Source organism: Apostichopus japonicus, chromosome 17 (genome assembly GCF_037975245.1).
Source record: "Apostichopus japonicus isolate 1M-3 chromosome 17, ASM3797524v1, whole genome shotgun sequence".
NCBI classification, from domain to species: domain Eukaryota; kingdom Metazoa; phylum Echinodermata; class Holothuroidea; order Aspidochirotida; family Stichopodidae; genus Apostichopus; species Apostichopus japonicus.
Window position 1 is genome coordinate 33314702 of NC_092577.1, and position 15121 is coordinate 33329822.

General features: G+C 41.0%; 2 protein-coding genes across 4 annotated transcripts in view; one reads left to right on the forward strand and one right to left on the reverse strand.

Annotated features, from left to right (window-relative positions):
* LOC139954982 (protein PHTF2-like) overlaps positions 1-15121 on the forward strand; it is a 36591-nt gene that overhangs the window by 6272 nt on the left and 15198 nt on the right. The gene's annotated exons all lie outside the window — the stretch shown is intronic.
* On the reverse strand, positions 135-13562 carry LOC139954984 (uncharacterized). Its single transcript, XM_071955070.1, has 2 exons — positions 12660-13562; positions 135-1116 (listed from the first exon to the last, which is right to left on the reverse strand). The coding sequence occupies exons 1-2, from the start codon at positions 12810-12812 to the stop codon at positions 154-156; spliced, it is 1116 nt and encodes a 371-aa protein (XP_071811171.1). The 5' UTR covers positions 12813-13562; the 3' UTR covers positions 135-153.

Below are 15121 nucleotides of genomic sequence, written 5' to 3' on the forward strand. Positions count from 1 at the left end.
GGCAGTCAAATATGGAGCAATAAAAGGAAGTATTATTAAGGGAATAGTTAAACTGTATAAATTCTCCAGGACAGCAAAGATGTCTATCTATATATATATATATAGGTTTTATATGATTTGTGCTTTTGTGATAAATCCTACCATATCTCATTCCTAAAGACAGTAGAGATTTCCGCCGTAATTCACGTTGTCGATAGCTCGCTGCACCAGTTGCTTTGAGTATTGAGGGAAGTGAAGAAGAATAGCTTCCAACACTTCTTTATCAGTCAATAATTGGAACTCATTTTGGGCTGGGTCCTCGTACTCAATCCTCATAGCTGCAAGGCATCCCATGGCCGCCAAGTTTCTCTGGTACACAATGCTGAGAATCCTGTTACCCTCGTAGCCCACCAAGAATGCAGTTTGGTGTATAGTGGGCACAAGACCTGGTATGCCAAACCTGTAGCCTCCCTTTTCTAAGTAGAATGCTCTATCTCTCCTAGTATTTAACCTATAAATAAGCTGTACTTTCCAAAAGGTACCCTCCGATTCGAGTACATGCTCTGAGGGAGCCGTCTCGTCGGCCGCCTCTGCGCACCACAGGAGAATGCCATGTTCCCTTTTGAAAAATTTACTTCTCATGAAGTGAAATTTGTAGACTTGGGATTCCGTCTCAAAATCGAGAGGTATGGCCTGGTAGAGGGGTCGTCTGGTCCCGGGCTCAGCTAGGTGTAAGCTCCCAGGGAAGGTGAGGTTACATACAACTATCCCACAGTGGGTGTCAAACTGGTCTTCTCCAACGTTATTGCCACCCACATGGAAGGTGTCATAATCCATCAGATCCAAAAGAGCTTTGGAGAAGGTGTTCTTGTAGAAACAGTGCCCTCCTTCCCGCCGTAATATCGCCATCTTGCATTCTTCGAACGTGGGGTTATGTTTGTCGTTCATCGGCTGAGATACATGTGGCAGGTTTGTAAATGGAAGCTTGGTGATCATGTTGTATATGTACGTGTTCAGAAATGCCATTGGATCTCTCTCTATTAGCTTCTCGGGGTTGGGTATTTCGAGTACATTTTCAAGAAACGACAGGGCCTCCTCTTTGGTCAACGGGTACGGTACGTCGTCTGGTTCCACGTCCTGGAAAAATGGGGAACAAAAAGTCACACCTTTTTTTAAATGCTAAAAATTGTGGAGACTACTTTTCTTGGAGGTCCTTACGCTTAAACTTATTCCCATACATTTACGATTTTTGAAATAAACTCAATGATTTCAGTGACCAAAAAGAATTGCTTTGAGTTAGGGTGGAAGTGTAACGACAAGTTTCTTTTACAAAGAAGAAACTTTTACGGTGAGGTGAAGTTTAATAATTAAAACTAATTTTCTTTGGACTATCCACAGGTGTTCCTAATTTGACTTCAGTATTCTGTTATTGAATTGTTCATTGAGATTTACACCAAAAGCCAAGGTTTCCCTTGAAATCAATAACCTGTGGCTCTAGGGGGTGCCACACTCCCCCCTTCCCCTGAACCCCACAAGTAGTGCATGAAACTTCCAAGAAAACTATCTAAAAATAGCACCATTGCTATACAGATATGTATGACATATGTACTGTACCCCTTACTTCAATATATGGTTCACAGTTGATGAATAATCAATACTTTAAATGTTCCAGAAGGCTGAAAGAGTTTGTGCCATTCTTGAAGAGTCTCTCAAATAAAGTTGACCAGAAATTGTAAATGTTTGCTACCGCAGTCTTCGCAAGTTTACTTCTTGAAATTGTTCAAATTATGTATTATTTGCCATTCAGTTGGTCACTACCCCCCACCCCCCCCCCTGCCCACCCAATCTTTAACCCCACAAGTAGGGCTAAGGACTGTATTTGCTCTTCCAAACAATCTTTCCTAGAGCAAAAATCCCTGGGGATTGCAAGGAATTGATCTATGCATTTTATGATTGATTTTATGAAAAATAGGGTAATTAATATAATGCTTTGTAATATTTCACGTCCAACAAATCAGAAACTGTTTTGCTCTGCCAACTGTGAACTAAATTCTCCTTAATAGATCCTCAGAAAATTTCAAACTTGTGATGTTTGGAACAATAGACCAGTTCATAGAACGTCATTTCTGCTCTTGCTGTGTAGAACAGACCTTTATGAAATAGAGCTACATGATGCTGCACCATGAATCGTATGTTAGACCACATGTTAGACTGAGTCGGCAAGCTTTACCCCACCACGTTTGGTTTGACTATTATAGCGAGAAACTTGTATTGCAGTGCTTGCAATGTGTTAACACCGTGGTTTTCAACCTTGGGCTCGCGGGCCCATTTGGGCCCGCGAAGCCGATTTTGTGGGCTCGCGAGCATTGTCCCAGTAATGATTAAAAATTGTGGCATTTTTGGGGGCTGGTGGCGAAGGCACATGATGATGTTTCTTAGGAAGCCTCTTCGATGAAACCTTGTACAACGGGTAAAATTTACCCAACCCTAACCCTATAAGACTAGTATAAGAGAATTCGGTAACTCCCACCAACCACTGCACACTACGTATTTACCAAGGTTATGATGTGTGGAAGCCTTGTTCAATCGAACCCAGCTCTTCCCAGTGCACGCAGCAAGTATTGCGCGATTTCTATAGACAGCCGAAGCCTTGAGGTCATCACGTACAGTTACCCCGCATAATGGAGGTGCACTGGGTGCTCTCGCAATGGTAGAAAATGACTTTCAAAGTCGCCGTAGCGTGGGCTTAGCATAGGCGCGAATGTTTGTTTGGAACGCGAGTGGGCGGGGCGATAGGAGAATGACGTCACACTTCGGCTCTCTATACAGGCAGTGAAAACAATGCCTAACAGGCGCTGCTGACTGTTGTGTGCTAATACCACAGACCTTGGCGGTGTGTTTTAGTTAGCAGTCCCTGGTCTGACACTATCACTAACAACAAACCCTGTGCCGTGCACATGATCAGTCGTGAAGGATACTGTACACCAGTGAAAATTTAGCGAACGCAATGGGACCTACGCTAATCAGAGGATATCATGAGGAATACCTCAACATCGGATTCACCTATATATCGGACAAAGGTGTTATCAAACCTCAGTGTGTTGTTTGCGGAAAGGTTTTATCGGCGGCAAGTATGAAGAAACCAAATCTTCAGCGACACTTTACTACTGAACACCCACAACTTGCTGACAAAGACCGCGCCTATTTCGAGAGGAAAAGGCAAAATTTGAATACACAGAAGTTGGACTGCACTGGTGGAGTCTATCGCCGAAATGCAGCACTGCTGGAAGCTTCATTTGTCATTGCATACCAGGTAGCCAAGAAAAAGAAACCTCACACCATAGCCGAGGAATTGGTGATGCCCTGTATGAAAGAGGTTATGCGGATACTTATCGGGCCAGACCAGGCGAAATTATTGAATGGAGTTTCCGTTTCTGACAATACTGTTCAGCGACGAATCGTGGATCTGTCCAAAGATATTGAAAAACGTGTGATTGCGGAGATCAAAAGTTCGCCATTCTACTCAATAGCATCCGATGAATCTACGGATGTCGCGTCCTTGAGTCAACTGATGGTATGGGTGCGTTATGTGGTCGAAGACGGTTTTAAAGACGAACCATTGTTTTGCTCCCCACTTGAGTTGACTACAACCGGTGCCGATGTGTTTTTGGCGATTCAGACATACATCAACGAGAATGGAATCGGATTTGACAAACTCGTTGGGAGTTGCACCGACGGCGCCCCTGCCATGTTGGGTAGCCTGTCCGGTTTTCAGACGCGCCTGAAAGAAGTGGCACCGCAAGTGAAGACTACTCACTGCATGCTTCACCGCCAGGCATTGGCTTCCAAAACACTCCCGCAACAGATGAAGAATGTATTGGATCAGGCGGTTAAAATTGTGAACGCTGTGAAGAAAAATCTGCTCAATACTCGCCTGTTCAGGAAACTGTGTGAAGCAGTGGCGGAGATTTCTTGTCAGAAGTGGGGGGGTTGCAGGCCATTGATGAAATAAAAAGTCATAACTGCTGGCTCACTATCTAAGTGGAGCGCCACCATAAGTTGGCGCGAAGTGCACAAGAATTTTTTGGCAAATATTGCCTCCCAGATTGCAGTAAATGGCACTGCCCAGGCCTTGAAAAGCTGGATTTAACCAGGGGTGTATGCAGGATTTTCTAACCCGGGGGGCGCGTATTACTATCTAAGCGGAGCGCCACCATTGGTTGGCGCGCAGCGTACAAGAAAATTTCTGGTTTTGGTACCCCCAGATCACCGGAAATGGCACTTGAAATGGCTTGAAACTGACCAACCATATGTACACTTTTGCCTGACAACCAAGTTTTTTCCAAATACTTTTTTTCTCATCTATAACCTTTTTGAAGATTGTCACCAGTCACACATCATGTTCGACTTCATCACATATCCTGTGGATCATTGCTTTTGTAGGTGATTCTTCATCGCGGCCCACAATATCCGTCAGCCCCACTGTTCAGAATTTGAAAATTCACAATTCTCGTGAATAAATTCACTTCAAAACATACCCATAATGTTGCACAAAATATCATCTATGGACAACCGATATAGAAAAACTTCCTTCAAACCCTAACAGACGGGTCAAAATTGCACGAGTATGATGAAGTATGATGAAGAATGTTGGTTAGGGAATTTTCGAAAATTCAGACGGCTACTAAAAAATTTCGTTGAAGGAAATAAAAATATACCAGATATTTCCGAATCCGAACACTACACACATCGACAGTTTTGAGCATGGGCGCAGATCTGTCTTGGATAATGGTGGGGACGCGTGTCTGTTCTATGACACTATCTAAGCGGAGCACGACCATGGGTTCGCGCGTAGCGTACGATTTTTTTGGGCAAATATACCTCCCAGATCGCCGGAAATAACACTTCCCAGACCTAATGATGCTCCTAAACCTCCTTAAGTTTTAGATCTCATGGCTTAGAAATTTAGTTTGGAGAAATACATGGGCGTCTGCAGAAAGAAAATCAGGGGACAAATAACCCAAGTAGACTTTTGTATATACGATGGGTCTGGGGTCCTCTCCCAGAAAACAAATATAGACTGCGGCAAATGTGATTTCCGTCCTATATTTAACAACTGTGGATAAAATACAATAAAATGAGAACTGCTGCATGTCATTTGCACAATGCTGGATCAAACTGCGCCAAAGTTCAATACAGGGGAACTTGAAATGCAGCTATTGGTCAAGACAAATTGGTGGGGACACGGTATATCATGTCCCCACTACTGAAAAAGTTGGATGTGATATCTGCTGTTTGCTTTACAAATTCGAATAATTTTGTCACTGTTCCTCTTTCTCTTCCCGTTTTCTTGCCGTATTTCTACTCCATCCTTTTCTCCTTTTCTCTTTCTTCTTTTTCTTTTCCTTCCTTCACCTCGTTGAAGTTGGCAAGTGTATACAGTTCCAAAGCTATTCAACAGCAACAAAACGTTATTTTGTGTATGTCTGTTGTGGGGTGAAGTTAGCGCTATGAGCTACAAGTTCCAATGCGCAAGGTGGGGGAAAGGGGCTAGAAATAATGCGTGGGTCAATTCTAACTCGGTTTTCGGTCGTTAATTGTTGATGTAGCCTACCAGGTAAAAGGTTGAAATGACTAACAATTTCAAATTTAATAATTTGATTTATTATGCCATTTGGAGCACATAACATAGGCTATAACAAAACATTACTGGCAAAAACTAGGGGGGGTTGATTGTGTGGGCCAACCCCCCCTCTTCAAAAAGTGGGGGGGTTAAAAACCCCCACCCCCCCCCCTGTTTCTCCGCCAGTGGTGTGAAGAGATGGACGCACAGTTTTACAACCTGCTTTACCATACTGAGGTGAGGTGGTTATCCCGTGGGAAAGTGCTCATGCGACTTTTTGACCTCAGAAATGAAGTCGCTGAATTTCTACCAAGAGTAGGCAAACGTGACTTGGCGGCACATCTGTCAGATGACGTGTGGTTGGCTAACCTATGCTACTTGACAGACATATTCGAGCGCTTGAATATCCTCAACTCGTCGCTCCAAGGTAGAAAACCAAACGTCTTGGACTTTCACGACAAACTGCGCGGATTCATGGATTTGCTGGACATCCTTATTTCCAGAGTTAGAGCTGATCGATTCACGAGCTTCCCTCGACTGAATGAGTTCCTCGAGCAGACTGAGCCAATTGGAAGGATTCCTGGCATTGACGAACATTTGGAATCACTGAAGTCTGAGTTGCGGCGCTATTTTCCAGAAGTTGATCCAGAGAAATTTGATCTGGTGCGGAATCCATTTCTCGTTAGATCAGCAACGATGGACGATAACGAGCAGGCCCAAGAAGAACTTGTCCTCTTGAAAAACGATTCGGCCGCAGAACAACTGTTCAACAGCCGGCCACTATCCAATTTCTGGTGTTTAATGCGCCAGGAGTATCCGGTTTTGTCTGCCATCGCAATCAAAACTCTGTTGCCGTATCCTTCTACATACCTATGCGAAGACTCATTCTCCACAATGGCCGCGATGAAAAGGAAACAAAGAAACCGCTTGGATATTGCTGCAGATATGCGCGTTGCGCTATCTGAGACTGAGCCGGACATACAAAGACTCGTTGCCGAAAATCCGGCCCAGCCATCCCACTGAAATACCCCAGACTTTTCAGTGTCATACCTCAGTTTTCAATATTCGAATGCAAGTAGGCCTATTGTTTCAAGTAATATGCCATCAACTACTTTTAACCGCTACTTATAATTTTGTAAACCAATTTTAATTGTTTCTCAATTTGCAAGCTTCAGAAGGTAAATGACGCAAAATATGTGAGGGACAGCCTGAACAAAAATAATGAGGCTTATGTATATGCGTGGAAGAAAAGGATATTAGGCAGAGGTTTCCCCTCTAGGGAAATGGGGACGGAGTTAGTTGAGTGTTAAGTTAACACAGAAAGCTGTATTTGGGGGAAACTCGCTGGTGTGTAGGCTAATTTAAGTGCACCAATCTCAATAAATACAATGACGTTCGACGTCCCTGTCACAACCTGTGAAATTAAATATAGGAACACATCATTAATGGGGACAGGTGACGTCTCGATAAGACAGCATGCGGTCCGTGTTACGTAAAGTAATGGTGATGACTAATGTCGGCATTTATCTGGGCTTTAAGGCGTTTTGGTACCAGTAGTAATAAAAACCAAAATAATTTAGTACTAACATGCCTTTATACGACTAGCCATTGATCGATCAATCTTCTAATTATCGGTTAATAATAGGTCAAAGATCCAAAGAAAAAAAGTGGATCATATTTGTCTACACTTGTAAAAATTGCGATAATTCGAAGGAAAGGGCTGTAGTAGAATCCTATTTTCAATACAATTAACCGTTAATTGTATTGGAAATAGAAGGATCCTACTACAGCCCTTTCCTTCGAATTATCGCAATTTTGACAAGTGTAGACAAATATGATCCACTTTTTTTCTTCGGCTCTTTGACCTATTCTACCTCGAATATGACCAATAATTGGAATAACTTATACAGCGTGATATCTATACAGTCCGACACTTCTATCAGTTCTCCCGTTCTATTGTCATTACACAAAGTATTATTACGTTCTCTTTATTTGTTAATTTGTTTTCAATAAATAGAAATTACCTCACCGATTTGAAATATATCTCCTTTAATACTACTGGGCCTCATATGCACACGTCAAACGGTTTTGCTGCTTTTTTATTGCATTGTTCATCTCCATTTTTCTGCATTATTCTGATAGTGATAACGGTCACACATTTCTTATCAAACCAGTACCATTGAGGGTTGCAAGAAATCTTTGAGATAGGCTCTAATTGGGCAGTACCTGTCATCTGATCACGGACAGGGACGTAGCCAGGGGGGGAGCAGGGGGAGCGACCGCTCCCCCCCTTTCAGTGTCGAAAAAAATGTTTAAAAACTGTTGTTTTTTTAGCATGGTATTTTGTCAGTGCTCTTTTGATCTTGAATACTCGTCAGCTCCGTTAACTCAATTATAATCGTAGTAACATTCACGCCGACTGATTCAACTACTTACTTAGTTTGGCAGATGCAATTAGCTAAATTTAGCCTATAGCCTATTACAAGCCTACAGTTGGCCACGCGTAATAAAATACATATTGCCTACCTAACCGCACTCTATGGAATGTCACGAACCGTATGCACAACAACGTCGACAACGTTCGTTCTCATCCTTTCTATGATTCGTCCTAAGTTGTTGCACAACAGCATGTTATGAAGCTAAGCTAGCAATCGTACGTGATACGCACTTCCTATAAATAATTATTACACTGCTAATACACTGCGATAACGATATTTGTTTTTAGGCCACTGCATATCTGGCTATATTCCAAAATATGAAAGTTTATATTGTCCATCAGTTAAGTTGGTCAAATGTATTAAAGTCCAGACAATGGACAATAAACAAGAATCATCCTACTTGAAAAATTGTAAAAGAGCACTATGTTTGTCTTTCTGGTATATTATGTAAAAGAACATGTAAAAGAATTCAAACAGGAAACAAAATCTGCTGATAATATGATATCATATGATCAGGGGCGTAGCCAGTATGTAGCACTGTGGGCCCGGGCCTACACTTTTTTTTGGCCAAGTTATCTTTTTTTTAAAACACCCATATTTCAAATCCATAAGCTTGCTGGACGAGTTTAAGAATCTAGACAGGAATAACTATTGAAATGAACGTAGCAAAAATATGGCTTAATTAGGTGACCTAGTCTTCTAATTTAGGCTGTCATTTCTATCGCGTGCCGTTTCATTCAACACTCTACCCGCCGAAAAAGACTATAGGATCCGATCTTGTCAGTGTTGTAACATCTAGTTAAGAACCTGTTTACGCAGATAATATTTCAGTTGAGAAAACAGTTGAGAAATTTGAATCAGATGGCAATCGTCGGATAGCTCTCGCCTTCTCTTATTAGGCTAACTTAAACATTTACAGTTGTATCAAAGACAATTACTGGCTATAGTTGTATCTAAGACATTTCTGGCCTATCTACATATGTAACTACAAGTATCAGCAGTTGAAAAGTAAGACTACTCTGTACATGTACCTTGCTAATTTTAAATACATTATGTATTATTGAATTATGTATCTTAACTCGTTTGTTTTTTTGGTTAAAAAGTGATATTGAATGAGGTGTCCCAAGTTAGCAAGAGGCCATGGAACCAGCATGAACACTCGGGAAGGACCGTTTCCGGCCATCTGGGGGGTTTGTAAAACCAAAAATTTTCTTGTACGCTCCGCGCCAACCGATGGTGGCGCTCCGCTCAGATAGTCGTGCCTAAATTTGTGAAAATCGATATCAATCGCAAAAAGTGCTCCCCCCCTTTCAAATTCCTGGCTACGTCGCTGATCACGGAGGAACATACATAGCTCTGATTGAGTCCCCGGGTCACTTGTGTCAAGAATACACTAATAAACGCTGTGAAATTGATTTTATGAAGTTGATAACTTTGCAGGGTAGGGTATGGGCTCGCGAGGATGGCTCGGAAGACGAATTGGGCTCGTGATCGAAAAAAGGTTGAAAACCAAGGTGTTAACACGTTCCCTATGTTGTAGTTATCTAGTGCTGTTATATTTTAAGTACTTCAGATGGAGATTTCCGCTTTATATCTAGTGCGGGCGCTAGCACTATGCACGAATGTTAAGGGGTTACCTTTGGCATAACCAAACAGTGATGATATCGATGTTCAACAAACTTGTTTAATTGGTATAGAACTGAACATATGAACACATGACTATGAATGCCTTTAATACAACCTGTTCACAGTAATAATTAGTAATATCAGATTTTAAATGATGCTTAAAAGCTGTGTATTTAGAAATGGACAGAATCAATGCTCCGTGATTACAGGCCTGTAAAAAGAGGGCAAAACGGAAGCTCATTGCCGGGAAATCTTGAAAACTCGCGGGAAATCTCACACGCAGCAAGAAAAAAAAAAAAAAGGTTAGAGAAAGAGCCAAAGAGGAAATAAAATTTAAAAAAATTATAAATAAAAAATCAGAAACACTAACTTTAGTGTCTGGGTGTCTTTATTTCTCACTTGAAATAACCCAAAATAGCATCATAATTATTTAATACACTTAATGGCATCGCCGCCGCAAGCCCGCTGAATCTCTCAAGCCAATGTTGGAAAACCTTGTTCAATTTCCCGCGAACACACTGCCGATTTCCCGTCGGTGTTCGCGCAGTACCTGGGAATTTTTCCCAGGTACTGTACATTGCCAAACAACTGTGAGCGCTTCCCCTGTCTAACACCTTACTTTTAACCTTTTTTTTTTTTGGCACGTTTCCAAGGAACGTTTTATGTAGTACACGAGGCACAGCCCATACGTACATACACGCATATCACGATATCAAGGCCCCTATAGCCATTGCCATCTTTATTATGAAAGTGAACCTTGTAATAACTTATGTTTTAGGCCACTTGGCATGATTAACTAAATGCTAAATATTGTTTCCATGTTCTTGTAGAAAACGTCAACTTCGCAAAATACAGTTAGTTGTGTTTTTGTAGTTACGTGAGATCCGTAACCGACAAGGTGGTTAGGCTATATTTGATATGCACTTAACTGTGGTAGGATATTATTTTTTCCGTATTTTTGGAAATTCTAGAAAATACTTTCTTTTTCCCCCGCTTAACACCAAATGTGGTCTTACGGTTTATTCATAAATGGATGTACTAGAGCCTTGTTTACATGACATTAGTTGCATTTAAGACGATATGCCAGTTTCGCGTGAATTTTTCGAAAGTGTTTTGCTCGATCTTTCGTAAAATTTGAAAGGTGTACCAACTTACTTTTCGTACACAATTGGTAATTTCTCTACTGATTTTCAGAGTTTTTATCTCCATACAGTCAAGTATATACGTTGTGTATTGAGTATAAACTAATCGAGAATGCAACTTATGCAAGAAAACAATGCGGGGATTTCCAGCAGACAATTTTTTTCTTTGCGGGATTACTGAGTCAGTTGAAGGGAATCCCGCACCTTAGAGGGAACACTGAGCTGAAGTCAAATTCTATGATACGACAGAAAACGTTTATTTTCTAACATACAATATAAATTTTTAAAAATGTGGAATGGCAATATTGTTGTTCAAAACATTTCCCGCCAGGCTAATTTTTTACAGCAACCTTCCCGCGCTGTGCCGTGGGTGTCAGTGTCACATTGACATTGCCCTTGTGAGTGGTTTGGGGACACATCATTACTCGTTATATTGTGACAAAGATTGCGCGCACGCAGAACTTTTCGTAGGTAGTGTGATGCACTGATTGTCAACATGTGATTGTCATTTTAAAAAGTTTCGATATTATTTGTACGTGAATGAGAGTGAAGTGAGGAGTGGTTTTTTTCTCGTGGAGGCTTTGATAAATTGATAGGGGTAGTCGGGTAGGCCCACACGTCAACAAAAATACAAAATGGCTTCGTTTATTTAGTCTTTATCAGAAATATTTGAAGAAGTGTAAAGTCTGCTCAGTTTGATCGATCCAACACAATATAATAATAAAGGCTTACTGGGCGTCCCCATTGAAGGATTTTTATTTCATTTGTTCTATTTTTATCGTGAACCATATCCAATTTATCTCTCTGCTCCAAGCCATGCGGCACACTGTACATAAAAACTGATGGGATCCATCGCGCACTCCATTGCTAAAATACACGTGCTCGCTCCAGCTCCACTGATGTGTAGAGATCAGTGGCTCACTTGCATCTCATGTAACTTTACGATGTTTGTTTACATTACATATTAATAATTGATGTGGTACAATGTGACAGCCGGGTTATAGATGTATAATAAATTATTATCAGACTGGAGTGATTGCTTGAGATGAGACTACTTTGAGTTTTGTCAAGGTAAGAACTCAAGAAACTGACACACTAAACCAGTTTGTTTTAAAAATTATATTACCTTTTAAGTTCAAATTAGCACTGGTCTCAACGATTGCAAGTTGTTTTAAATCGCCAAAAAGGTGCACCAAATGGCGCCAATTGCATCCTCATTTTTCAAAAATCTGTGCCTTGTGAGGGGGGCACACCCCCCTCACGCACCCCCCTGCGCCGCTGAAGCGGCGCAATGGCTGCTCAGCAGCCATATGGTTCGAGGGAAATTATACCTTCCTTGCAGGGAAAAAAACATTTTTTACAGCCCTGGTCCGTGAAGTTGGTGAACAACCTCCGTACATGAAAGATTCCCGTATATAATGTGCACACTTGCAAATAACGAACCATTTTACACAGTTAATTCCCATTGACATTTGTCATTAACAAATTTCATGGACTATTAGTACGTGATTTCTGTGGCATACAATCTACCCAATGGAGAATTCCCATTGACTTAACTGTGTAAAAGTGAACAGATCGTCGAGACAAAGGAAGGTTCTTTTTATAAAGATCTCACCAAGATTGATGTTTGTAGTTTGATAGTAGATACTTTGTTAATATTAACACGTCTATCTCTTGCCCCCGGCAACGGGGCAGTCGTTAACACCTTGCGTGCTTTTGAACAGAATCTATATGCTAGTATCAATACACAACGACTCCACACAAGGATTGCAAGACTTACCACGGGATGAAACTTTTATTCAGTTACAGCTAGCCAAAGGCTTTGCAATTTCTAAACAGAAACTCACTTACATGTGGTAGAGTTTTCTGCTGCTGAACAGCATACACTGGACTAGAGACAAGATCTATTGAGCCTTCAAGTGTTGATTCCTGGTCTGAACGACGGGTAACCTGAAGAATCTGTCTCAGTCGGCGATTAGGGGCTCGGTCAGATGCGCCTTCCATAATTGTATTTCTTTCTTTCTTCTGAATAAATCTCAGCTTTACACAACAGAGACCTTGTTACATGTAGTGTACCACTCCAACCAATATCTGAATAACTTACCACTATTCTATTTAAAGTGTTTAAATAATGTAGGTACCTTGGTGCAAGACAACTCTTCACTTATTCCATATTTGTTTTACCGAAAATATACCTCGCTGACTCCTTGCTAGATTGTTTTAGCTTAAGCTTTCGTCCTTCTTCCCAATGTTGTCTGTACTTTTATCAATTTAAAAGATCATCCAATTTACGATTGATCCAGCGTGACTTTCACAAGTTCTTGTGGTAATTATTAGCTTCCAAGCCTAGGTGCATGTGAAAAGTGTGAATGCTTTCTAAGTAATTTGTTTGAAAGTGTAGGTGCCTTTCAGCGGATGTCTGTTACGGAAGTGAAGGCTCATTTAGCCCTGGAGTGGTTTGGTTGTGCAATAGTACATTGTAACACTCTGTACTAGCATGCTATAAAGCCTAAGCTGTCTCTGTTTACAGAACACTTGTGATAAAAGCCGACAAGTAAACATGTACGTTGATCCTGTGCAGGTCGTTTTGAGATCCATATCGCTACCTCGTGCCAACTTCCCATTTAACTTGGATGTTTGCTAATTTGCAGTTGGACTAATTAGTATCGAAAATATATGATAAGTTTTCACAGATAGTTTGGAGCCGAAATGACTGAATTAATAGTACAGTTTATGAATTTCCACCTGGGTTCCCCACCCCCCGCCCCCCAAATGATGGTGTAAAATACCTGTAGCTGTTCTTGGCATTACTCATGATAAAACCTTGTCAATGCAATGTTTATGATGCAGAACATATTTTATTGAAAGTTACATAATATGTTACTTATTTCAAATTGTTTTGTAAATGGGTACATGATATATGTATTCTCATGTTTATAGGGTTCCTGATTTAGTGGTCTACAGGTTTCTTTCCTTTTGGGGACAGGTCTGTAGATATAATCACAATATACAATGTTTGACATAAAAAGTACTGCACTAATGACATTTTTGTACTGATTTTAACAACACACATTATAATATTATTTGAATATCTCATCATAGGGCTGCTTTAAAGGTGAAACAAACTTAACCATCATTATTGGGTATTCTGATGTGAGCAAATGCCCCTCTCCCTCCCCACTGCCCCTCATCACCCCACCCTTCACAGCCATGATAGGCAAACCAAACCATCCTCATCAGCCTATGTGATATTCCGTTATGGGCAAGTGCCCCTCCACCCCCCACCCCCTCCCCCACGCTGCTCCTCATCACTCCACCCTTCACAGCCATGATTAGCAACCAAACCATCGTCATCGCCTATGTGATATTCTGTTATGAGCAAATGCACCTCTCCCTCTCCCCCTCACTGCCACCTCATCACCCACCCTTTACAGCCATGATAAGCAAACCAAAACATCACCACTAGCCTATGTGGTACTGTATGACATCACCAAATGTTGACCACTCCCTGACACTACACTTTTTTTTCCGGCTACATTTATTTTACTTGATTTGTTCTTCATCTTGAGTTACTTCAAACTATGGAAAACAGCCAGCCAGAGAGAATCTCACAGCACAGTGAAAACATCTGTCAATATCTATAGTATTAGCAGTGTACTAGGAAGTATTTTATATACTGTAGAACAACTTGATCACAACAGTGACAAGACCCCCCCCCCCCCCCTGGCATGTTTTAGAAATTCCTCATTCATGAAGATTTCCTTTATTACTTGCAAAGTAATGTCATTGAAAATCAAACTCGCTAAAATGAAAAACACACAATTTTGCCAAAGTTCAGATTGGATAGTTTAATCACAGAAAAACTGGTGACAATACCTTTGTAAACCTTGCAGTGGTGTATACAGTTAAGTATCAAATGACTAGATCATTGTCTAGAATGTTTATCTGCTTCTTAGGAGCGAGTGCATGGCTGGTGAGGTCTTCCTGTAGCTGCACTGGATATGAAAAAAGTAATTTCTGTATAATTTTAAAGTTTTACTTAAGAGGATAGCTCCTCTGAAGGGATTCTTCTGAGCACTTGGATTGGGAGAGGAGGGTCATTTTTAGAACAAAATTCCCATGTACTGCTTTAAGTTTCATAAATCAAGGGTGTTCTTAAGCTGGTAACATCTTGCACCATGCCACACCCCTACCCCCCCCCCATCCCCCACCGCCAATGCTTATTAGTGTTTTGCTGTCTGGTATTTCCTGACGACTAAATGTTCCATGTAAATGGAGCTGAAAGTTTAAATTATTTGAAATTGTTACCTAAG

What these genes read in the sequence shown, in the direction of transcription:
- LOC139954984 (XM_071955070.1), bottom strand. Translation starts at nt 12,812, where the DNA reads ATGGAAGGCGCATCTGACCGAGCCCCTAATCGCCGACTGAGACAGATT. An exon ending in AGCAGAAAACTCTACCACAT is followed by an intron (nt 1,117 to 12,659) that starts GTAAGTGAGTTT and finishes CCATTTTTCCAG; the next exon opens with GACGTGGAACCAGACGACGT.